This window comes from Asterias amurensis, chromosome 1 (genome assembly GCF_032118995.1).
Source record: "Asterias amurensis chromosome 1, ASM3211899v1".
In the NCBI taxonomy this organism is placed as follows: Eukaryota; Metazoa; Echinodermata; class Asteroidea; order Forcipulatida; family Asteriidae; genus Asterias; species Asterias amurensis.
In genome coordinates, this window is record NC_092648.1 from 18,456,882 (window position 1) to 18,481,342 (window position 24,461).

General features: G+C 35.9%; 2 protein-coding genes across 2 annotated transcripts; one reads left to right on the forward strand and one right to left on the reverse strand.

The window, feature by feature from the left end:
- Nucleotides 1-1,904: 1,904 nt before the first annotated feature.
- On the forward strand, nucleotides 1,905-11,672 carry LOC139948611 (calmodulin-like). Its single transcript, XM_071946808.1, has 6 exons — nucleotides 1,905-2,058; nucleotides 2,254-2,284; nucleotides 6,156-6,299; nucleotides 6,417-6,543; nucleotides 9,593-9,708; nucleotides 10,109-11,672. The coding sequence occupies exons 1-6, from the start codon at nucleotides 2,056-2,058 to the stop codon at nucleotides 10,135-10,137; spliced, it is 450 nt and encodes a 149-aa protein (XP_071802909.1). The 5' UTR covers nucleotides 1,905-2,055; the 3' UTR covers nucleotides 10,138-11,672.
- A 2,277-nt stretch (nucleotides 11,673-13,949) lies between these two features.
- On the reverse strand, nucleotides 13,950-23,544 carry LOC139948621 (calmodulin-like). The gene is made up of 6 exons (XM_071946819.1): nucleotides 23,395-23,544; nucleotides 22,558-22,588; nucleotides 18,144-18,287; nucleotides 17,516-17,642; nucleotides 17,262-17,377; nucleotides 13,950-16,178 (listed from the first exon to the last, which is right to left on the reverse strand). Exons 1-6 carry the CDS (start codon nucleotides 23,503-23,505, stop codon nucleotides 16,150-16,152), a joined length of 558 nt encoding a protein of 185 aa, XP_071802920.1. The 5' UTR covers nucleotides 23,506-23,544; the 3' UTR covers nucleotides 13,950-16,149.
- Between the last annotated feature and the right edge of the window lie 917 nt (nucleotides 23,545-24,461).

Consider the following 24,461-nt stretch of genomic DNA (forward strand, 5'->3'; position numbering starts at 1 on the left):
TGGTCGGTGCAGAGATTGTGCCTTATAGACGTCAAGGCTCTATGCGAGGTCACAGGTTATATAACAATCATAAAATATTGAGCAGATTGAGTCTAAACTTCGTAAACTTCGTAAACTTGTTTACCAATTTTGCACTCTGTCTCATTGTGTTGACGATCGCTTTATCTCGAATGAGACAATAAGTTTTCACACGACATAAATGGTTCATCAATTTTCTAACGATCGCCAAAACTCCACCATGTTGAAATGGTAATTTCAAGTATTCCTGCCCAAAACATGGAAAACGGCAAGATTTGTTCCTCATTTATAGTCAATGTTGGGCTTCAAATCTTCCTATTAAAACTACTGACTTCCATGGTTACCAAACGCCACACCAAACATGGATTGCCCCACGGCGATGTACCAACTAAACCATGCCATTGTTCATAACTGCCAAATTTGACGAAAATTCATCTGTTGAGCCATATCTTAATTTATGAACCATGTCAAAATATGCTCTCAACAGAAGATTATATATTATAACAGAGTTATTAATACACGGCAAAGTGGATTGATCGTCAATATCTCACGACGGATGAGCAATAATCATATTTTCATAATACATCGCTCTGTTGTCATAATATAATAATAAGGCTCAGCACACAACCCGCAATACCGCGCATTAATATTCTACAATAACTAGAACTACAACCGATGTTCAAATAATAATAAAGATATCAAATTGACGTCAATGGAGTTTGGGATACCGCTGCAGACTGGCTAGTGCGCATGCCCTTCTGCGCATATCTTACAGCGGGGTAGCAAGACGCATTGCACCCTTAAAGGGACCCACACTTCTACTAGCGAGATCGGTTCCTGTTTCCACTTAGTATATATTATTCAACAGTTCATGAAAGAGATGGAGAATAACTTTGCTTCTTCAAATAGTGTCTTACTTGAAGCATTATTTAAATAGTAGAAAAGTAAAATTGCAAATTTGTTGAAGATTATTATATGTACCATTTTAGCCCACAAGTTGGAACTATTCACCATGGTCTACCCATAGAAATTACACTTGCGATTATACAATTTGGTATAAATATGAATATTTTATGAAAAATTAGCCTCATATACATTTTGGAAAGACACATACGTCATCATATATGATATGGTTTTTAAGATTAACACTTTGGTTTATTTTTATTTCATGGACATTCTTATTATTTTCCCTCACAGTTTTTTATAGAAAATCTCCCAAAACAATTCAAGAAATTGTTCATGAATTAATTAGGCCTCTAGATAGCATTCCGCTGTTTAACTGAAATTGTCAACAAGCACAACTTCTTTCTAAATTTAAACTACACGGGAGTCCAATTCGAGTGCAAAAAACAAGGAGGCAAAATAATTGGGCAATTGCCAAACTCTTTTCAAAGAGTTGCCATCACCATAATTAAAGAATTCAGCAATTTTTAATTGGCAGGGTATAAAATGTACACGGCACGGTAACACAAAACCGCCAGAAGCTGCTCCACCATCATAATGTCATACAGCAACTTGAAAAATAGTACGTTTTAATTTCTGAGGGAGCCTTTAATAAAAAAATATAAAATATAATGTCCCGCATGATATTGGTTCGAAGGTAGGGAAAGGTGTATCTATATGCAGCGACGGCAATATGGATTTTTGAGTACAACTAATGAGGCGTTTTAAGAGGAATAGCGAATCATACCTAATCTGAATTTCGAGGATATCATAGAACAATCTCTTATAATAATTATAATAGTTTCAACGTGCTGGAGTTGTGGGGGTTCCCATATAGTCTATCTCTGAGTGTATTGGTTTTCTTTTTATGGCGGGTGTACGCTGGGTGGAAATGGCCAATCTTTAGGCGACCATCGCCGCATGAACCACATGTCTGACGTGCTTTGAAAAGTTGGGATTCCAATGGTGTGAGTCAGTGTACGAACGCGTACGAGCCAGTGCGCACTTTACTTCTAAACCAACCCCGGGAAACATCGCCGAGACGTCTTTTCTTCCGTCACTGACCTTGGCTGGGAAAATTTGCTTTCTATATCAATGGTAAGTTCAGGGTTTTCATTTGATAATAGCTGGGGGAAAATCATCTTTTGGAAATAATTTTTGGGATAAATTGGCTATATTTCAAACTATATTTCAGCTTTTTTATTTTATGTTTGTATTTTAATCACGATTTATAGTGAGGTCTTTTAATCATCGGTTGTTGCTATTTTCTTTTTTCTTTCATTTATTTGGCAGGCGGAACAACTTAGTGAAGAGCAGATTGCTGGTAAGTGAAGTTTGTTTAAGCAATTACTGCATGTCGTAAGAAAAATGTGGAAGACTTAAGGCACAATGGCATATTTTATTGGGAATTCGGGAATACTGAGTTTGTAAAAAATGATAATTCTTTGATGTGACCCAGATATTCGTTTTATTGTGATTGCCATGTTTGGAAATGATAGAGACCGGTTTTGCAAATGTAAAAATGATTGCTTTCGATTATTGAGTCATACATCAATAACTTTTGCAGCTGTTTTTGTTTTTATTACTATTTCTTTGAAAAGAAAGTTTAAATTTTTACAAATATATACATATTTATATATACATTTACGAATTAAACATACCAACTTTAAATGTCACATAATTCAATTCATTTGGAGGGGAGGGGTTGCATTGATATTTTTAAATCAAAAAGTTTTATTGCATTATAAAAGCCAATTAATTCGTATAAATTATTTGATCCCGTCTTGGTGCAAACAACGATATTTATGTTGATATTTTTTCTCAGGGATCTATCGAGCAGACGTTTGTGCATTTTGCATATTGTTTCGATTATGGCAATCAGATTAACCATCGGAAGGTCTATACAAAACTATTTTCCCAACCCATGACAGTATTTTGACACAGACTGATTTCTCTGGAGGGTTGATACAAGATGTGAACCTTACCATTAGGGCTTTCAGGTTGGATTTAATCACGTTTTGATAACTACAAAATGCTGTAGTTTCTTTCTCCTTTGCCTTTTGAAAAAAATTGTTGACTGTACTATCTTTTGGAATCTGAATAATTTCCATCTACCAAAACCATAGCGAGAAATTATGTCACTAAACAATATAACATTTTGATAACTGTGTGAATAATTCAGCCACCATGATGATCTGAATACAAAAACTCCGTAACAAAATATGAGCCGTTAAGGGATGCCTTCTGTGTATGATCAACATAAATGATGACCTGTTTCACAGGTTGATTTTTATCGCATATTTATTAAAGGTACACAGGATTGGTAGGGATAAAAACGCCATTATTTAATTTTAAAATGAAAGCTCACTGATTGTAAAGTTCATACTATAAAAAAGTATTATGTGAAATATTTCCCTTGTCATATTATTTGAGAAAACTGTACCTAAATAAATATTTAAAACGCAACAGCTGATTTCGGTTGTTGCAACAAAAAATAAGGACAATGTGTTGACATGCTGAAAATTGTGCATGGTTTTCACACGATTTTCTCCTATTAGGCCTTTAACCCATGCACAGATTAAGCCTAAATTGTCACAGGTTTATATTTCATCGTTAATCACACAAAACATGACCACTGTTTCCAACTATTTTGTCAGTCAACTCTATCAATCCTACAATACATCTAAAAGGCAGTCAATGTTAGCCCGCCCCAATACAAATTTCTTTTAAATATTCCTTTAAATAATTTACAGTCATGGACTTATGCATAAACCTATTACATACTGAAAACTGACGACTGAATAGGATTTTGAAGGCACTGCATATCTGCGACATCGGTTAAATTCGTTGACGATTTTTGCCCCCGAGTCTTTTTTTCTTATTTTTCGTACTATCGTCCTGGGAGTCCTCTGTAATGCTAAATAACTCATCTTCAAGGAAATTGTCTTTGATTTCATCTTCGCTTTTCAGGGCAAGACTTATTATGAGTAGGTTATAAATAGGCAAATGTATACAATTAAGAACAAAGATATAAAGAAATAACCTTGAGGTTAAATGTGCTTCATTAGTGATATTCGAAGAAAATAATAAGTTTTAAAACAAATTATCTGAAAGATAGATCTAAATAGGCCAATTTATACATATAAAACAAAACCAGAAACAACCTTGATGTTAATGGTGATTAGTGATGTTTGAAAAAATAATAATAGGTGGAATATTTTTTTTTCCAATTTGAAAGATTAAAACTTGATATCAATTGTCCCGGAAAATGACTCACGCGTAAAGAGGAAGTGCTGCCAGATAAATGATAATTTGCCACGACATACAATTCTTGTTTCAAGTTGAATTTGCCGAACGATGATTGTGCACAAAATATCCAACAAAATAAAATATACTGTCAGTCAGGTCGAAAACCGTACCAACTATTTTGAAGAATTTTCAAAGGTTGGGTTAGTTGATGTGTTAGTTACTTAGTGTACTCTCCTAAAGGATATGGGTACTTTTTTGTAACACAAAACACAATGTCCACATATTTACATTAAACTTTACACCGTTTGAAGATAATGATAGTAGAAAGCATACCTTAAAATAGCAGTTACTGAGGTGCTGTAGTTTTTGAGAAATGAGTAAAACAATGTCATGAAAATACGTTTTTACTTGCTAAAATAACTTTCGTCTCATGATCACTGAGACGAAAATTATTTTCTAGACAACGTGTTACTAATTTCTCAAAAACTACAGCACCTCAGCAAGTAATATTTTCAGGGAAGCTTTATACTATCATTGTCTTCAAACTGTGTAAGTTTAGTGTAATTCTGTGGACATTGTGGTTTTTGTCCTACAAAAAGTACATAATACTCTTCAAAACCAATATCATATGTTTATAAAAGACTATGATAGTATGCTGTAATTCTAGAACTCTGAACATATTTTTCATAGATTTATAAAAAACGAGATGGTTTGAATGAGTACAATCCTTTCACAACATCTGTTCAATACATGCACCGAAAAGAAAGGCTATTCACCTTATATGGGTGTCTGTGCGTCAAATCGGCTCCGGCCGGTTCCCCGTGGATGTAATGTGAGTGTATTTGGCTTGCACTGCCGTTCATGATTATCTCTTGTAGAAGTATTCAGAATGTCACTTTCTGTATGTGAAGTTTGTAATACAAGTAAACCAGTCAACATTAACACAAAATTACAAAATTAATACGGTGAAAAACACAAGTTATTTCACAAAATTAAATTGTATGTCTTGAAAACCCGAGAAATTGCATAATGATCTTATTCACGGTGATTAAGTACTGCATTAAACATGCTACTTGTTAACACTAAACCATGCAGATAATGCATGCTCCACGCATGCCCATATATGGAATCTTCATCATGATCATGTTGGAGGGGAAGTCCCCTTTAATATGAGACCTATAAGTTATAATCAGCCTCGACTGTTTGCACAAGGGATGGATCAATCGGGCGGAAATAATCACAGGAGATGGTTTAAGGCACTGGGAATTATCCGAGGATTTTGGCTAAGTTGACATAATAAAGACATGGGATGATATTAGCAATGCTTGCAAAGGATTGACTTTATTTAGTTGTACTATCTGTGTATATAGAGTTGTACTTCATCTTCAGAAAACAACCAAACAAACAACCAAACAAACAAACAAACAAACAAACAAACAAACAAACAAACAAACAAACAAACTTACTAGAAGAAGTTATATGTCAACGAATTCAGACTATTCAAAATCGAGTAGTTGATTCACAAGAATGGAAAAATTCAAGAAATGTATATGATATGCATTGTTGAGTGAAAATTAAGACTTTTTAAAGGTATATGGTAATTGATTTTTTTAAAGAATGTATTTGATCATATCAAATTGTTTATAAAAAAAAATTTGTTTATAACAACCGACCTGTGGAAAAGCACTCAAACAAATTAAGCACCAGAACCTGATATATATACGCCCACAATTTGTGTTGTTCAATTCTTCTTTAAAAAAAATCATCACTAGTTGGTAAGACACTGCTCTAGATGCAAAGGTCGTGGGTTCAAATCCCACCAGAGTAATTTGCCTGTGATTTGTTTTCAACGAGCTTGAGAAAGTACTGACTACACAGTGCTAACACACATCGGTGTATATGAATAAAAACCAAAATAAACAATCGTCACAATATTTAATTTGCAGAGTTCAAGGAGGCTTTCTCGCTATTTGACAAGGATGGCGACGGCACCATCACCACCAAGGAGCTTGGAACAGTCATGAGATCACTGGGTCAGAATCCCACCGAGGCTGAGCTGCAGGACATGATCAACGAGGTCGATGCTGATGGTAAATTTACCTCCTTTTAGACCCAAGAAACATGACGATGCTTCAGAGGTATTCATTTTATTTTATTTTTATTTTTTTATAACATGGAATGAAAACAATGTTGTTTACTTGCCTCAGGTAACGGCGAGATCGATTTCCCTGAGTTCTTGACGATGATGGCGCGTAAGATGAAAGACACAGACAGTGAGGAGGAGATCAGGGAAGCCTTCAGAGTCTTTGACAAGGATGGAAACGGTTTCATCAGGTATTGACAAACTCCTATAAAATCGAAAGATTGATAAATCATTCGGTTATTCAATTTATCAGTCATCTTTCCAAACGCGTGCATCGAAGGGCATGTGGATTGGGAGCATGCAGGGAACCCAGTTATGGGCCCAATTTCATAGAGCTGCTTAAAAAAATTCTGCTTAGCAGAAATTAGCAAGATACCAATCGCAAATTGTACACGTGACATTGTTGTTTGGTTGGTAACCTTATTCGGTAAACAAAATGTTAATGTGCTTGACACTTTTTGTGCTTAAGCATGAAGTTTGGGGCAGCAGGTCACCATCCATCCGCCAAAATGTTACCAATCGATCGGGGTAAAAAATCAGCAAATCAATCGCTAACTAGCCAACAGGCATTACTATTCAACCAACAGTTTTAACCTTTAACAATTCAATAAATAATAACTCAATGTTGTTATTCATTTTAATTATTGTCAGAAAGTTCCACTATACACAAACAAGATTTACATGTTGTTATCTTACATTCAATGGTAGGAAACGAACAGACAACGCCGTCCTTGCCACGTTTTTAGAAGGAAATATCATAAACTAAGAGAGTCTGGCATAGCATAATCATATACACTGTTTGTTTACTTGTGGGGAGGATGTGGGCAACCCCTAAACCTCAGCAGATTTTTTAATAGTTTTTTTTTTACACATAATTTTAGAATCGATAACGCAATATTTTCTTGCATACCAAGCATGTGTTGAATATGGTGCTATAGATTTGATTTGAATTTGCACCCTGCAGTAGAGTTTCATGATTACCTCTATCATGGAGGTAGTCTTTCCTCCCCATGCCTCGATTGAGTGCCATTTGGCTGACGGCACTATCCGTCAAAGCGTACACAAGGTACAAAACGCAGAGCACGATCACATAGGGATATAAATAGAGAGAGGGCTCTCGGTTCGATTTCCATGTTTAATTCCCACCCTTAATGTTAATGATGTTAATTTCACAGATGAGTTAGTGCTAAAACGGGCACAGTGTAATGGAATTGGCTAGGGGTATAATAACAGTATAACAGTATATGGACAAGGCGGGGTTTAACTTCGAATAGAGACTGCAAATGAAATCATGATCCAACTTCATCATTAAAACATTATTACGAAAATCGCATTCTAAAAGGGTGTGTCCCTTTTTACGAATGGTAAAACAAACATTTTTTTTTTTCAAAATTGTTGTCATTTTGCAGAAATATTTCAGGAAAAATGAAAAACAAATGTAGTTTCGCTGTATAAGTACATACATTTTTTACAGTGAAAGTCCAAAAGCACATCATGTCGGGATTTGGATTTGAAAATACTGACAAATAAACAAATCTTAGAACAGATAGTCATAAAAAGAACTCAAACAATGATGGGAAATCAAGAAAGCTTCTAGGCTTCTGCACTATATTTGACAGGACCCAGTCCAACAAATATGCTAAAGATGATAAATCCATTCTGCCAAATACGAATACCAGAAACCTTTATCGTCACCTGTTCCCTACGAAATGATACGATTGACAACTTAATCTCACTCATACATCACTGAAAGAGATAAGAAGAAAAAAACCAAGACAATTTTGAGTTCATTATGATATGTAACACGTGCGCCTTAGAGCCATGCCTGTTAATCATAATGCGCAGTAGCACATTCCTCACATCGCACAACCATCTTCGTTGGATTTTTTAAGTTTTTCCCCTCATCTTGATGAGATTGTGGTTTAGGTTCATTCGGCCAAAATAAATCCCTTCGGTGGATTTAGAAGTAGGACACATTGAAACATACATTTCAAAAGACATATTCACATCTGGACGTTCATTCACACTAAAGGGAACAGGCTGAAAGGGAAGGTATATAGACGATGTGACCTGTGACATCACAATGTTTACAAAAGAGCCACATCAGAGCCTGGACTTCCTGCAGGCACAATTTGTACACAGCCTTACGGAAGAAAACATAAAATTTTATATTTTATGGAGGTTGCACTGTCTAATTCTTATCAATTTTTGATATGATTAAAGGGGCACGTCTCAAAACTTTCAAATTTTTGCTTTCATGACTCTTGGATTTATGTGAAAATTATGACACAAAATGTAAACTTTTCCATACGACCTGTGCAGTATTTTGCCTGCCTGAATACCCAAAGAAAGTACAAGGTCACACTTATTGTAAACGAAGTTCACATGGTCACTAGGCTATGCATTTGGTAGTCACTCTTTACTCTTGTTATGGCAATGGAAACCTTTCGTTATATGCAAACATCAGCTTTCAATATAGTATAAAGCATTTTGAAAAATATCACTTCGAAGTGATGTGGTAATCTAAAAGATAAATGTTTGAATGCCCAGATTGCGGAAATCGCTCCGGATTTTCGGCAATATCTCAAAAAACACGAAATTTTCAGAAGTTAGTTTTGTTTACACCTACATTTATATAAAACAATCAAACGCTTCATTTTCGCCATTTTATTTCATATTCTTTTGTTGTTGACCAATCAGCAAAATGCACGAAACACTGACGATGCCATTGAGTAACAGCTGAATTGTAACTAATGGGGTAGATAATAATAATCTAGATACATTTGCTAGCCTTTTCTTGGCTCGTTCGCGTGAGTAATAATTGATTATCCTTTTTAAAGAATCTACAAATTAATATTGACTAATTAAGTGATACATGCTTCGTTGGACTGACACCATAGTGCTAGCCAAAGGGGTGTCTATGTGTCTTTTGGACACCCTAGTTGTATCTGTCATTTACATGTGAATGAATTGTAAGTGAACAATTTAAACATCAAGTTGTTAAAGTAACTTTCAGCAAATTTGGACACCCTTTCACAAAATCCTGGCTTAAACCTTGCTTGACACTGTTACCTCTTTCTGGAGGAGTGTTATAAATAGAAAGAGCCAAAACATAATCTATAAAAAAAGAACAGCAAATTTTTATGAAAATAATGAATATCACAAAATGAATGGGGTTTTCTCGAGATCAGACCGTATCCGATAGGTATAGTAAACGAGTTCTAACTGTTTTATGTGCAGTGCTGCTGAGCTCCGTCACGTGATGACCAATCTTGGTGAGAAGCTGACAGATGAAGAGGTTGACGAGATGATCCGAGAAGCAGACATCGATGGAGACGGCCAGGTCAACTTTGAAGGTATATATTTGGAAAGGACAGACGAATGATTTTGATTTGCACTAAAAAGAAACATGTTTCGTCTCTGTACATTCTTTTCCAGTTTTTGATGCAATTGTATTTCTGTAATCCTTTTAAGGCACAATAAGATCAAAAATGTTTTGCCAACCTTACTCTGGCCAAATACCAGCGAAAGGTGATTTTTTTCGAATTAGACATGATCTGGGCTTGGGGTTGGATATTTGAGGGATATCTGTATAAATCATTGTATCCTACTTTTGAACTTTCCAACCTTATTAACTTAATAACAAACGCATTAAAGTGCCCAATCCGTCGACAATGTTAGCCTTTTAACTAACGCCATTTTACCCAAACACTGTACTGATAATTTTCAATGTATTTGTTTTTCTTTTTTTCACAGAGTTTGTAACAATGATGACATCAAAATGAAGTTCTTCCCAACAGCCCCTGTCATACCGCCTCATCTTGTTGTATCCATTCATTCTGTCTTGTTGTGTGCGACAGCTGACGGGTTGGACGATGTGTCTATGTGTTCCACCACCCTCGGAAGATCGGGTAAACAAAATCGTCACCAATAGAGGGCGTTTTTAATAATGGCCGCCAAGTGACGTCATGTCATTGTATTGGACTGCTGATTGGACAAACCATGACAACAAGCCAGCCACAGTAGTCGAGTTTGCGCGGACCATCAAACTTTACGGAGTCTTCCGTTTTTATGATCGGCCATTTTAAAAAGTGTTCGTTTGAAATGTCTTATGATGGTGGAGTGATTTATTCTTGTGCTCAAAGATGCACTTCTTTAATGTGTGATATTTTCTAACAGTTTAAGGTAGAATAAAGGGCAGACAAATACCGCTACGGTACCCAGTCATTGTTTTCAAAAGTTACAAAATCATTTTATCTGTTTTATTTAATCACTAAATTCCTAGATTGTGATGTGATCAAAACAACACTGCGACTGTTTTAACAATTTTAATAATTTCAACCCGGAATATTTCAGAGTCAGCGAAAGCAAGTAGTTTGTGTTAAAATGTTTGGTACATTTAATAATAATAATTGATTTCTGTGTATATATAAATAATAAATTTATTGTTATTCAGATGTCACGTGAATGTCAACTCGCTAACAAATTTCATCTCTCGATAAAGTTAGAGGCGCCCCCATTTAACTTAACTGAGTATTGGCTTGGTATGGCTGCTTGAATGGCGCCCTCTTCTTGTTGCTTTAAAAGGGCGCCGCTCATGCGTCACGTTGTGACATTTGTTTAGTAAATACTTTCACACAAACATTCTTTAAAATAAATAGGACTCTGCGCCAGGGTACACAAACAATTGTAAACTAATTATAGCTTTGTCATACTGCTTATAGAAACTAATGGTTATAAAAATCCATATTTTTAAAAGCCAAATTTTCCCATCAAAGTTTGCTCGTCTTCTTTTAGGTCTGCTCATGTTGACCGCCTTTATCAATTCACGTAACGTCTGGATAAATTTGACGGTGTATATAGTTAATTTCTTTTCAAAGTTTTGTGGGAGATGGTAGAAAATGATGACAGGAAGTCGAGTTGCGTCTAATCAGAAGAATTAAAAAAACAAATTATTCAATGCAAATTTGCACTCATTTTTACCATTTTAAAGTTTCATTTCCTGTGGTAATAATAATGATATGGGGAGGTGGACGTCCATATAGCAGAAATGTAAATCATGGGAGCCCATTTCCACGTAATTTATTCAGGAAGAGTTTCTGTTTAAGATTTTCACTTTTTTTAATAATGATTTATCGACAATAGATTCTCCGACAGTGTACATTACTAGGTATCAAGTTCTCCGGAATGGTTTCACACTTTCATTGTAAATTTGTTTACACTTAGAGTTTTTAAGAATCAGTAACTGTATTGTTTCTCGCGCACTTTGGTGTTTGAACGCGCGATTTCTGAATAAAAAAAATAATATCCACTTGAAAGGGATTTCCTACATGATTCTCAATTTATTTAACTTACGTGGTCTCTTTACTAAGCAATAATTAATTTACTTAAAAATAGTAGGTAAGAACTTCTACTTAGGAATCATTAGGAATTGCAAGCCAAAAGTATGTTATTAAATCTGTATAGCCTCGAAGGTCAGTATTCTTACCTGGTGTATCCCAACATATACATAAAATAATAAATCTGTGAACATTTTGACTTAATTGGTCATTGAAGTTGCAAGAGTATAATGAAAGAAAAAACACCCTTGTTGCACATTAATAGTGCTTCAAAAGAGGGCGCTATCTATCACAAAAAATTGTTTTGGGGGGCGGGGAATCACAATATCATGCCACACTATACAGTGCATAACTCAAAACAGGCCATTAATTTCAAAATTAATAGGCCTCTCAAAATAGGCCCCTATGCCTCTTTAAAAAGAACACTTAAAATTATAAAACAGTAGCGACTGTGATTTAGAGGATTTGGGTACTTTTTTTAACACAAAACATAATGTCCACAAATTTACATTAAGGTTATTCAGTTTGAAGATAATGAGAATAGAAAGCTTCCCTTAAAATATGACTTGCTGACTGAGTGCAGTAGTTTTTGAGAAATGAGTTAAACAATGTCACGCAAATAATTTTCGTCTCAGTCATCAGCGAGACGAAAAAAGTTTAGCATTTAAAAACGTATTAACCAGTTATGGTATAAAGTGTTATGGTTAATACATTTTTTCATGCTATTAAACTGAGACTAAAATAAATTTGTGTGACACTGTTTTACTAAATTATTTCTCAAAACTACAACACCTCAGAAAGTAATACTTTAAGGGAAGCTTTCTACTATCATTATATCTTCAAATCAAACTGTAAGTTTAATGTAAATCTGTGGACATTGTGTAAAAAGTACCCAGACACTGTAAATCAGTCAGTCAATCAATCAATTCATTAATGTCATCAATCAATCAATGTCAATCTACAAATATCTAGTTCAATCGTAGACAATTGCCCCATTTCCTTCCGATCCTCCATCATGCTCATCGAGTCATATACGTTTACGTTTACGTTCATACTCGGCAGAATCCTTAAGTGTCAATTATCATTCTGACAGGTGCAATAAGAATTGAAACCAGTTTACAGAATTTCATGAGATGACAAATGCAATTGACTAAGTGTAAGCTGATAAAAATCGGTAAGGAGTCAAGTATGACAGAGTACTCTCAATCTTACTTACCACTTTTCCTCTCACTCATGTCCATCATGGGGGCTGCCATCTTGGATCCAGGTCCCGTCCCAGGCCAGATAAATTGCGCCATCTATCGGTCATTGTCAGTTGGATTTGTGATGATCATCACAACCTTGATCACGAAGTAAACTTTCTATATACCCTCCAACGACAGATTCATCAATAACTTTCATCAACAAATTGGTTAAAAGTATGTTGTTTTTGTTGAAGATGTCCCAAAGAATTATCCCCTCACGTCGGGGGCTGATCTGATTGGATTAAACCACGGATGCGATGATTAACTAACCAGTGCAATGAGCAAATAATCAGAAACTGCAAACCATCCAATGAATTAAAAGCAACTTGGAGTACCCCCCCCCCCCCCCACCGACCTGACCTCATTTAGTGTTGTTCCTAGTAAGGAGCTGTTCAATAATTATATGAAGATCAAGATCAAGATGAATCAGAAATGCACACCACCACAGAGTTACATCAGAGCAGTGATACACACATTTATAAAGGCGCCCTCAATATTATCTCATAGTGAGAAAAGCTACCGTGAAAATAATATGAACTTTTTAGTTCTTTAGGCCATAAATTATGAGAGCCTTCCTTTCTTGTTGTTATAATTCCAGGGGTGGATTTCACAAAGAGTTAGGCCTAGTCTTATCTCGAGTTAGGACCAGTTACTCGTCCTAACTTAGGACTATCCATGCAATTTGTATATCTCCTAGGACTAGTCCTATAGGACTGGTCCTAACTCTTTGTGAAATCGACCCCAGGCCAAATGAATTAACTTCTTACAATTACAAATCTTTCGGTTTAGCAGAAAATACGGGAAACTAAGTTTCAAACCAGTCACAAGAGAAATAGACCAGACACCGGTTTTTCGTTTGGCTATAGTAACCGGGTTCTCCAAGACGAAAAGGTTTGTGTGCACCCTGCAAACCTATAATACCCAGCTTTGTGAAAGACAACCCCATGAAACAGTTTCTGCCAAATCGGAGCATTTTCCAAGCAATTCAAAAATGACAGCACTTTGGAGACAAATTTTGTTAAAGACAATTATTGTGTTATTATAAGCAAATGATAACCAAGGCAGTTAAGGCCCTGTATTGCACATTCGTATGGTATAGCTGTCCAAACACCGTTTGATATGTCATGCACTTGGCGCAATTGAATAACTCAGTTTTACACAACTGTTGATAGTGAAATAATATGAGCAGCTCTATCCCTTAATACATCTACTTTGATAACAATAAATTTGTAGAATTAACATCTATAGTTTTATGAGATATATTGTATACCTAAAATTAACCATGAGTGGTTTATATAACATAATGTTGTTCCCGGTATTCATAAAAGGAAAATACAAAAGTTAATCTATAAATGGAAATGAAAGGAATGTTGGAATGAGTTTATTGTACTGATGGGTAATGTTCTCTGTTAATAAAGCTGTAAACACTATTCCGTACTAAAAAATCGTTTTGATCAGTTTCACCGGTGCTTGCTCTCACTAAGTATACAAAATGTTTTAACATAACAAATATTTTTAAGCTAGTTATGTTCAGAACAAAACTTAAACTGTTCTATAAATGGTTCCCTTGTGATGATAATTCGAACTGCTTAGAAAAATCGAAGGGGTACTTTGAGCTGAGAACGTGTACATTTGACCAAGGATTGTTTGAAGTGCTAGCTCTCTATATCTTAAAAAACGCTCCAAGTTCCGACTTCTTCGAGCCATAGTACAAGCAAGACCTCTTCACAGTTAACTAAAAACATTAAACTAAAAATATTGATCATTAATTTAGAAGATAAACTTTGGCACTGTCAGTGTCGTTCGAGAACTCATTAATTTCTAGCATTTTATAAAGACAAAGTCTTTTTATATAAAATTCCATTTCCATAGATCAATTCGGCAAAACAAAAATGTAGTTAATCGACCTGCAATTTCGTAAATGATTATTCGGGCCTGGGATGTGTGTTATCAAAGATAAACGGCTTTCCTTTACTATGAATTGCAATAATCAAATTCCACATATACACATCTCAAATCAATCACAAACTTCAGTCTGACGATCGCTTGCCAAACTTACTTTCATTTTGTTCTTCTTCTAAACATCAATAAAGATTCTACAACATAGATTTGTAAACATTAGAACTGCATTAAGTACACTGTCAATTTATTTTTGGCGGTGGTATGCAACATGATTTACAATTAATAGTCTTATTAATTTTTTTCAAACCTCAAATCTAAAAGATCTTTTAATAGAGGAATGCTAGCAACTTCTGTTGATGTTTTTTAAAAGCAAAACGTCAGGGGGAATACCTGAATACAACTGACGTAGTATTTTGCTTAGCAACCCTCATTATCAGCCCAGTAAATTATTGGTGAAGCAAAATATTGTTTGTTCGTCAGCTCTGGGGAGGCTGGTCCTTAACCAAAATGATTAGTGGCACATAATCCAAGCATTCGGTTTCATTGTATTCGAATACTCACATTCTGTACATCTTTAGGAACATATTTTGATTTAAAAAAAAACTAATTATATTTTATGCAACTGATTCCTTGATTCTCAGCATGCAGTTTAGTTGGGACACAAACAAAAGGAATGTTAAAGAAAAGGACACATACTGTTAATGCTACGTAATATGGATTAAAGCAACAACTACATTTTGGCAGAAATTGTATTCCTAGGCCCCAAAACATTAAGCCAAAACATCGAGATCGGGTTAAAAAAATAATCATTGTTAAAATTATCGGAAAAAGTATAGGTGAGCTAACAGTACTGTACTTCAAGGTTTTATAATAATATAAGGTGATGGATGCTTTAAAGATTAGAAAGGTGTTTTGACTTGAAAATCATGTGCACATTTTTTGTCTGAGGAAATCAATTGTTTGGATTTACACACGGTTTTTAGTTGTCTGAAATGTTCTATACAACTCGTCTATGTAAAAACGGTGTTGCACAATAATTGGTCCATTTTTCACAGAAGAGCGGATTTGCATTTAAAACTCACTTTAAAAAGGGCCTATAAATTGAAACAGCTCTTTACGGGTGAACTAATAAATCCATCTGTAAGAGCAAATACTTTCGTGGAGAGCTGACAAAGGAAAGCCCCATTTTCGGAATCATGTTTTTTTTTTTTTACAAACAAACAAAAAACGCATAAAACCACGTATGTCCAGCCGTTGAAATACTTGCTACAAATCGAGGCACATGCCGCCAACTGCGATGGCTGAAAGAAACTCACTTGGCTGTCATCATTGAGACGAATTCTGTAGTAAGAACAAATAAATAGAGGCAATCAATTTGGGGGACTGTCTTGAACCAAAAACAATCTTTAGATAATCGGAATGGTCTTGCAAAATTAAAGGCAGTGGACACTATTGGTAATTGTCAAAGACAGGCCTTGACAGTTGGTGTATCTCAACATATGCATAAAATAACAAACCTATGAAAATTTGAGCTCAATCGGTCATCAAAGTTGCAAGATATGTGAAAGAAGAAAACACCCTTGTCACACGAAGTTGTGTGCGTTTAGATGGTCGATTTCGAGACCTCAAGTTCTAAACTTGAGGTCTCAAAATCAAATTCGTGGAAAATTACTTCTTTCTCCAAAACTATGGCACTTCAGAGAGAGCCGTTTCTCACAATGTTTTATACCACCAACCTCTCCAGTGTTCACTGCCTTTAAACAAACGCCCCATCATGTGACTATGATTTGAACTTGTCTTCCGGTCCAAAACCGGAAGTTGAAACAAATGCAATTTTGAAAGAAATTCTCACATAGGTCAGATTCTTGAAAATGCTTTATTACTAGCACAACCTGTAACTTTACATGTGCAGAATGTTTTCCAAAACAGTGTTTAATGTTCTTTGTGTATTATCTGTCTTCTCCCTCTTGTGAGCCAATGTTGCTACAGACAATTTTATTCACAGAATGTTTATAGCTTTGGAAACAGCTCTGAACATTTCTCGTAATTTTAATGCCATAAGGAAGATTATTCATGCAAATAATGGCAAATCAATACAAGTTGTATCTCATCAAACATGACAACTTGGACTAGAATAGCAAGATGAGAGAATGGAAATTGGAAATTGCATTATGAGAAAGGCTTCATCATACAACATTGGACGAAAACGACCCGATAACAACGATGACGATAATGATGATGATGATGATGATGATGATGATATTTTATGAAGATAGAAAATAATATTATTCACCTCAAGAATGTTGTGGTTTTTTAAAAAGGTTTTTGATATTTTTATTGTCATTTTCTATCATAATGGGGATGACTCATGCGATTGTATTCCTCCATTCAGGATCATGAGAGTTTGGTTTCATGAAGACATACCTTCATAGTTGACTTGGCCGTCTCCATCGATGTCTGCTTCTCGGATCATCTCATCAACCTCTTCATCTGTCAGCTTCTCACCAAGATTGGTCATCACGTGACGGAGCTCAGCAGCACTGCAAAATGCAACCCAAACAAACAAACATGAATGTTGAGAGGAAACGAGGTTGAATAAATAGTCAGACGGAATGTGCTCTTTTTAGCATGAGGTGCACGTTGACCTTCTTTTTCATATCTTTTAGGAGTTTGTATACCTGATGAAACCGTTTCCATCCTTGTCAAAGACTCTGAAGGCTTCCCTGATCTCCTCCTCACTGTCTGTGTCTTTCATCTTACGCGCCATCATCGTCAAGAACTCAGGGAAGTCGATAGTACCGTTACCTAACAACCACAAAATGAAGAAAAACACCTTAATTTAATGTGAGCTGATAATTAAGAAAAGCACACTACGATCACGTTCAACACGGGTGTAATGCAGACCAAATCCGTAATTGCTGACATCACCTCCCCATTTCTGTCCAGATCACACATTATTGTTGATTTGAGCGCGAACAACGAACACAATTTTATTGAACTTTCTTATAATGGAATATAATTGGTCAATCCATATAAATGAGTGGCAGGCAAGGTTGTTTATAATAGAGCTAATTCATTGCGTGATATCACAGCAGAACAGCGTGCGACAAAAGATAGACATAGTTTGTAGAAACACAAATCGACAATTGCGTTCAATCTTCAAGAATTGACTGTCTGATTTGTTCAAACGCCCCACAGTCAACGTCTTTAAGAACAACAAGGGGTCTGCAGAATGCTAAAGGCTGATGATTCAAAGATTTTCAGCCAACAAGTCGACGAGTTTTCCAACCTAACGGTATTGCTTACCATCAGCATCGACCTCGTTGATCATGTCCTGCAGCTCAGCCTCGGTGGGATTCTGACCCAGTGATCTCATGACTGTTCCCAGCTCCTTGGTGGTAATGGTGCCGTCGCCATCCTTGTCGAATAGCGAGAACGCCTCCTTGAACTCTGCAAATTGAACATTCAAATAATAAATACTTCTGAGTTAATTTGATTATGCGACACACGTGGACCAAGCTTCTACAAATAGGCCTCTGGTTTAACTCGTTTCAGATTAGGAAAAACTTAGCCCCTTCAAATCGTTGTGCATGCTCACCACAATCTCAAAATTATACATTACACATTTTACTTTTTAGGAATCGGTACGAATACACGGTCTGAGAAACTTTGAAGCAGCTTGACTAGGAACTGTCGAGGAAACTAGCGTGATTATGTTGCAAGTGTTAACCTAAAGTTCCCAGGAAACAGCGTGATAATGTTCAAATGTTGTGTTACCTTATTAACTTTCGATGAGAACATCGTGACAACGTTACAATGTGTTTTACCTTTTATGTTAACTTTCAAAGAAAAACCGTGAGAAGGTTACAATTACAATACTGTTACCTTTTAAACTTTCAAGGAAACAGTAGCAGCCTTTTGTTACCTTTAACTTTCGAGGCAATGCATACACTTTTTGTAACCTCTTTAACCAGGACAACAGCGTGACAAGGTTACAATGTCTTGATACCTCTTTATCGAGGAAAGCAAGACAAGTTACAATTTTGTATTGCCCTTTTCAAAAACATCGCACAACCTTGCATGAAAACACTCTACTCAGTGAGCAGGTTTATAGTGTATTTACTCACCCTAAAATTGTAGATTTCCACACTCTAATGTTAAGTAATACGATTTCTATCAAATAACAGGGCTATATTTAGCAGCGTGAAAACACGTTTATGAACAAACACTATGACGCACGCGTAAAAGTCGTGAACACACTTTATCGCCATATTGTAAAAATACATAAAATGAGAACGTATGAAGAACAAACAGCTCGTGTACAACACAATTTTTGAAAGGCCAGTGACTCATGGTGGAGCCATAGAAATAATCACATTTTGAGAGTCCTGCATAATTTCGTGATTCTCATTTATTATTTAAAGATATTAGAAAACCAATTGTTGCAAGTCTTGCTACAACAACAATACATTTGCATGATATAACTTTCGTATACCAATGGCAATGCAACGGCGCAAAAAATTACATGACTCTGCTTACCGTAAGCAAAAAGTAGGCGCTTACTGCCAAACCTTTGTGCTTATTGTGGGCACGTATTTCCCGTTATGAGCATTTCATCATTAATAGGGTCTACCGGCTGGGTCATCCAGTTCATTCATTGTGATTGGTCGAGAGGAGATTATAATGACACTCTTTAACGTGCGATAAAAACACAATTCCACGGCAAAATATTTATTTTAGTTGGTAGTTCGCCAACCTCATTCCCATCCTAATATTCTTCTTTGCTTATATTAACCCGATAGAGGCCAATACAGAGCTCAGTCAGTGGCAGAGAACCTTTCATATAACGAGGCGCTGCTATAGACGGTGTGACCTCTGACGTCACGCGCATGTTTTAATGCACCAAGAGCATCAGCTGCAGTAACCATGCAGAGCCCAAAATTGTAACCACAACTGTATGAATTCCATGAGGATTAAATTCACAAAATTCACTATTTTCCCACAAGCGAGCATTTAGCTATTATGTCAATGAGTCTTGAAAATTTAAATAATTTATTTTGTATACAATAATAGAATTACAAACCATAATATTGGGGCCTACGGCGCTTTTGCATGTCGTCAGTCTATAATTTTAGATCACACGAAAATAATCTATGGGTGAGTGAGAAAGATGTATCACTAAATGGTTCTGAATACAATGAACATAAACAAATTAATACAGCCGGCCATCGACGAAGATCGTGTATAAAGACAAACACGGTTGCCATGTCACCCAGAAACTGTTGTCCTACTATTCAGTACTATATCGTATATAAATGCATTATGCAAAACTAATGTGTCTACATCTAGCCTACCTATAATGGCCTATGCATAATGACAAACAAACAAAGCAGGGGTTGCATTGCAGTTCATAGAAAAATTTAGGGAAACCATACACAGATCTATTTGAAGCATTTACACCTTTTGCCTTGAAAACATTTTCACAAAATGTCTTCAAATTATAAGTCCTCTGATTCTGCTCTCCGATAAAATTGTTATTATTGAATATGATTTTCCAATGTATTTAATTTGAGGTTGTTTTCCGCGCCTTGCTTGGGTGCCGCAGGGATAGATTTTCTTCATCGTTGCACGTCACCCCTAAATGGATCTCTTGGGTTTAATCATTTTTCATTGGGAGACGTTTTCATTATTGAGATGCAGTGTATACTCAGACTGATCCTTCTTACTGCCAAACAGTATACAGACGTTTAATTAATGATAAATTGTTCAGGCACTGGAACCCTTTAAAAAAAAAACAGTGCTGTAAGTGCTTTTGATCGTCGAAAACAAAATGGGTTCGACGTTTCTCAAATTGCACGCGTTTGAATTAGATTATTGAAAATGATGTTCGAACTGAAATGGAAGCAAAACCCTTTTTTATTAAAAGTCTTCATGTCATGATGTCTTCAAAACTACAATGGTTGAATTTAATATTACACTCCCAAACTCAATGGAGAATATCAACATTTTAACACAAAGAAGTGGAATTTAACTTGTTATTGATTTGATCAAACATAACACTTAATAGGACCGACGAATATAAATGCTGACTTATACCGTGTTCATTACAAAACATTTACAAACGCACCGTCGATATCAAATTTATTTAAACATGTTGACACTTCGTGTGGAATAATGCAGAGTTGCATTTCAAGCCTTGTCCTGATTTTAATGGTAGAACCTAACCTTTGGACAGCGGCAATGTTCCATACACCATTTATCTACAGTAGCAGCTGATATCGCCGTGTATTCCAGTTGTTGTTCGAGTTCAGTTATTTCGGATTTTGGCCTTTACTCGTCGTAAGGTCATTTTATGCAAACCAATCCATTTTACTTTGGTGTACTTTGGTTAAAGAGCACTATGGAGGGGTGATGCTGTTGTACAACATTGTTAGAAACAAACTCATTCAAAGTATTTTTACTTATTTTTTTTTTGAGAAAAGGGATATTTTCACCCACAAATTTGAATCTGAGAAAGGCCTTTCTCAGGCATAGCAAACAATATGCAATAGTGTGTTTTCTTTCATTATATTTTCGCAACTTGGATGACCCAAGTTAAGCCGAAATTTTCACAGGTTTGTAATATTATATGCAATGGCATGTTTGAATATAAAACACCAACGTGAAAATACCTGTGTGTAAAGGCACAGGACACTATTGGTAATTGCTCAAAATAATTGTTAGCATAAAAACTTACTTGTTCGCGACCAACGGAGAGATGTTGATATTTTAAAACATTTTGAGAAACGGCTCCCTCTGAAGAAACGTAGTTTTCGATAAATAATTTATTTGAATTTGATTTCGATTGACGACAGAATCTGATTTCAGGTCTCGAATTCAAGCATAATCTGAGAGCACACATGCAACTTCGTGCGACAAGGGTGTTTTTCTTCTTCTATTTCGCAACTTTGACGACCAAGCAATTGTGCTCATATTTTCACATGTTTGTTGTTTTGTGCATAGGCACTATTATGTTGAGATCACCAAGTGAAGAAGACTGGTCTTTGACAATACCAAAGGAGTACAGAGTCTTTAAGCCGAAAATTTCACAGGTTTGTAGGCTTATTATGCCTTATTATTTTATGCATACATGATGTTTGGAAACGCAATTCCAAGTTAAGATATCGATCTTTAACAATTACCAGACATGTACCATGCCTTTCAGTGCCTTTTAGGCGATTGCCAATCTGAGGTCAGACCAAGAATGGCATGCAGTAGTGTAAACAACGTGTTAGGTTTTTTGTCTTTCTTTCAAAATGACAAGATAAAACGAGTTGGTTTGAACATAGTCGTAAACAGTCGTAAATATGCCCATATTAGGCATTTTGTGTTAAAGAGGAGGAGTACCCCTTATTATGGAAAAGTGGACTTGTAAAATAAAACCATTTCTCAACCATGCAATAAGCTAAAATAATTGTTTGTTTCCATACTAAGTTTCCACTATAACATGTTGATATAGTTGTCCTCAGTGTAGACCAGATGTCCTAAAATACTCATATATACCAATTAAGCAAATATCGAGACCTGAACAAACTAAAATAAAAAGTTGTGGGAAAAATTAACTAAATCCAATTCGGCTCTATGGTAATCATGCACACAAATACCATTACAAACTCAAACTAAAAAATGTCACCTACCTAAACAGACGCATTTTTAAAAAGCGCATACAATAATTACTTACCTGCAATCTGTTCTTCTGTTAGTTGATCTGCCTGCATAAAGATAATTGAAAATAACATAAACAATGAAACTACATTTACAGTGCGTTGTGAAATATAAATCCACCGCTGAAGTTATAAATTGCATGGGAACAGTAGGCCTATCGCCAGCACTATAAAGAAGTAGATTTTAAATGAAGTTATCTCGTTGGTTTTACGAGGAACACATAAAAACACCCGAATTTCGAGAATATTCGAAATTCTATTGCAACAGCACGGAAAGAATATCATTTCAAAAGGGCGTGCATAATTGAAAATTGAACAAGGTGAAACACATTGAACCGTAAATCATAACGATTCCCTCCTCAGTTCTTCCAGGGTTAGGCTGTGACAACAAGCTGGATAAAATAAAAAAACTATTTGACAAAATTACAAGAAACGCCAGTATTTCAGTTCAACCCCGAAAGCGTGCATATAGGGGCTGCGCATATTATACTGATTTATTTTGTTCCTCAAATTAATGAGGACAACTCCCATTCATTATTTTAACAGGTGTGTGCGTTCTCCATCCGCCGACTAAAATGCGTACAATCAAGCAAGCACAATTCAAAAGCATTCATATTAAACATCAATATTGTTCAAAAATATGTTCCCGTAGATGGTTTGACGCTGCATGCACTTCACCACATTATGTCAAAGGACGCTACAGTGTCTAATTAATATTTAAGGTAGGCCTGCACGCCAAATGCGGACTCAATCCCAAAAGTGCCAGGAAATGTCATCCTTTGATCAAGCCGATTGAAATTCCACTATCCTGTGATACAAAAGCGAAGGGAAAACACAGCTAATGTTCGACTTACCATTTTTTGAGAAATGTTGAAAGGTTGTCTGATGAGGAGGGAGCAGACTGGAATGCTTGTTGGATACGGCCACACTTCGTATACGACGAATCCTTGACAATAATGAAGCATAAAATTGGGGCCGCGTACGTTGTTTGTGGCCACTGTTCAGTCAAGGTTACTGGGCATGCGCGGATTACTTACAACTGGGTCACATGGTGTCATAATGAATAAATAAGGCCGTGTCCGATTTACGGCTACTGCTACGGCTTGATCGTCAAGTCATCATACGTTGAAGTATAGGAAATCCCTAACAACACACTTAGCAACAGACATAGCCGTAGCTTTTTGGTAGCCGCCAATTTTGATATAGCCTGACACTCATTTTGGGTACACCACAAATACCTCTATTTTGTGTTTAAAAAAAAACAATTCTGGTTATTGATTAGGCCTAGGCCTACTGTAGGCTACATAATTGTTAGTTATATTAAACTAATTTTTCATCCAAGACGTGTTTGATTTCGAGGTAAAGTAGAGTGAGTAATTATTCATAAGTAGGGCTACTGTTTGCATAAAAATTAACATATTATTAATAATGTTGATATTTATCTCTGGCTACTTCTTTGCGTACTATTTTGGCCTAAATTTACAATTATCAAAAATGTCAGAGTAACCGAAAAAAGTTCCATTTTGGTTTGTTATTTGTCTATTTAGGTAGCACACATATTAGGTCAATATCATTCAATACTGCGGTCCCTGTTTATGCGCTTAATGCATTTTCTGCTGGACTCTGAACGGCTGACTGCAATGCGTCTCACCACTCTGGACGATAATAAGTAAGAAGCCGCATCGGCATCCCAAGATCCTTTGCGCCCAATCGAGGTAAAACCTTACCAACGGCCAGCTATTGGGTCTAATTTCCCGCTATCGTCATTCTTTGATAGATCTTTAACATTAATTGAAATTTCTGATTATTTATTATGTTTATCGCAGTGGGAATTCGACTGCTTTGCCGTTTGTAGGTTTGGTGTTTTATCTGTTAATGGTGCTAGCTTCCCTGCTACGTGTGCGGTGGATAATGTAATTGT

Excerpts from the sequence above, each read along its gene's own strand:
- LOC139948611 (XM_071946808.1), top strand. Across the intron at positions 2,285-6,155 it reads TAGTGAAGAGCAGATTGCTG|AGTTCAAGGAGGCTTTCTCG; the intron begins GTAAGTGAAGTT and ends TTTAATTTGCAG. Across the intron at positions 9,709-10,108 it reads CGGCCAGGTCAACTTTGAAG|AGTTTGTAACAATGATGACA; the intron begins GTATATATTTGG and ends TTTTTTTCACAG.
- LOC139948621 (XM_071946819.1), bottom strand. The coding sequence starts at position 23,505 with ATGCTTCATTATTGTCAAGGATTCGTCGTATACGAAGTGTGGCCGTAT. Across the intron at positions 18,288-22,557 it reads AACAGAAGAACAGATTGCAG|AGTTCAAGGAGGCGTTCTCG; the intron begins GTAAGTAATTAT and ends TTCAATTTGCAG. Across the intron at positions 17,643-18,143 it reads CAACGAGGTCGATGCTGATG|GTAACGGTACTATCGACTTC; the intron begins GTAAGCAATACC and ends TGTGGTTGTTAG.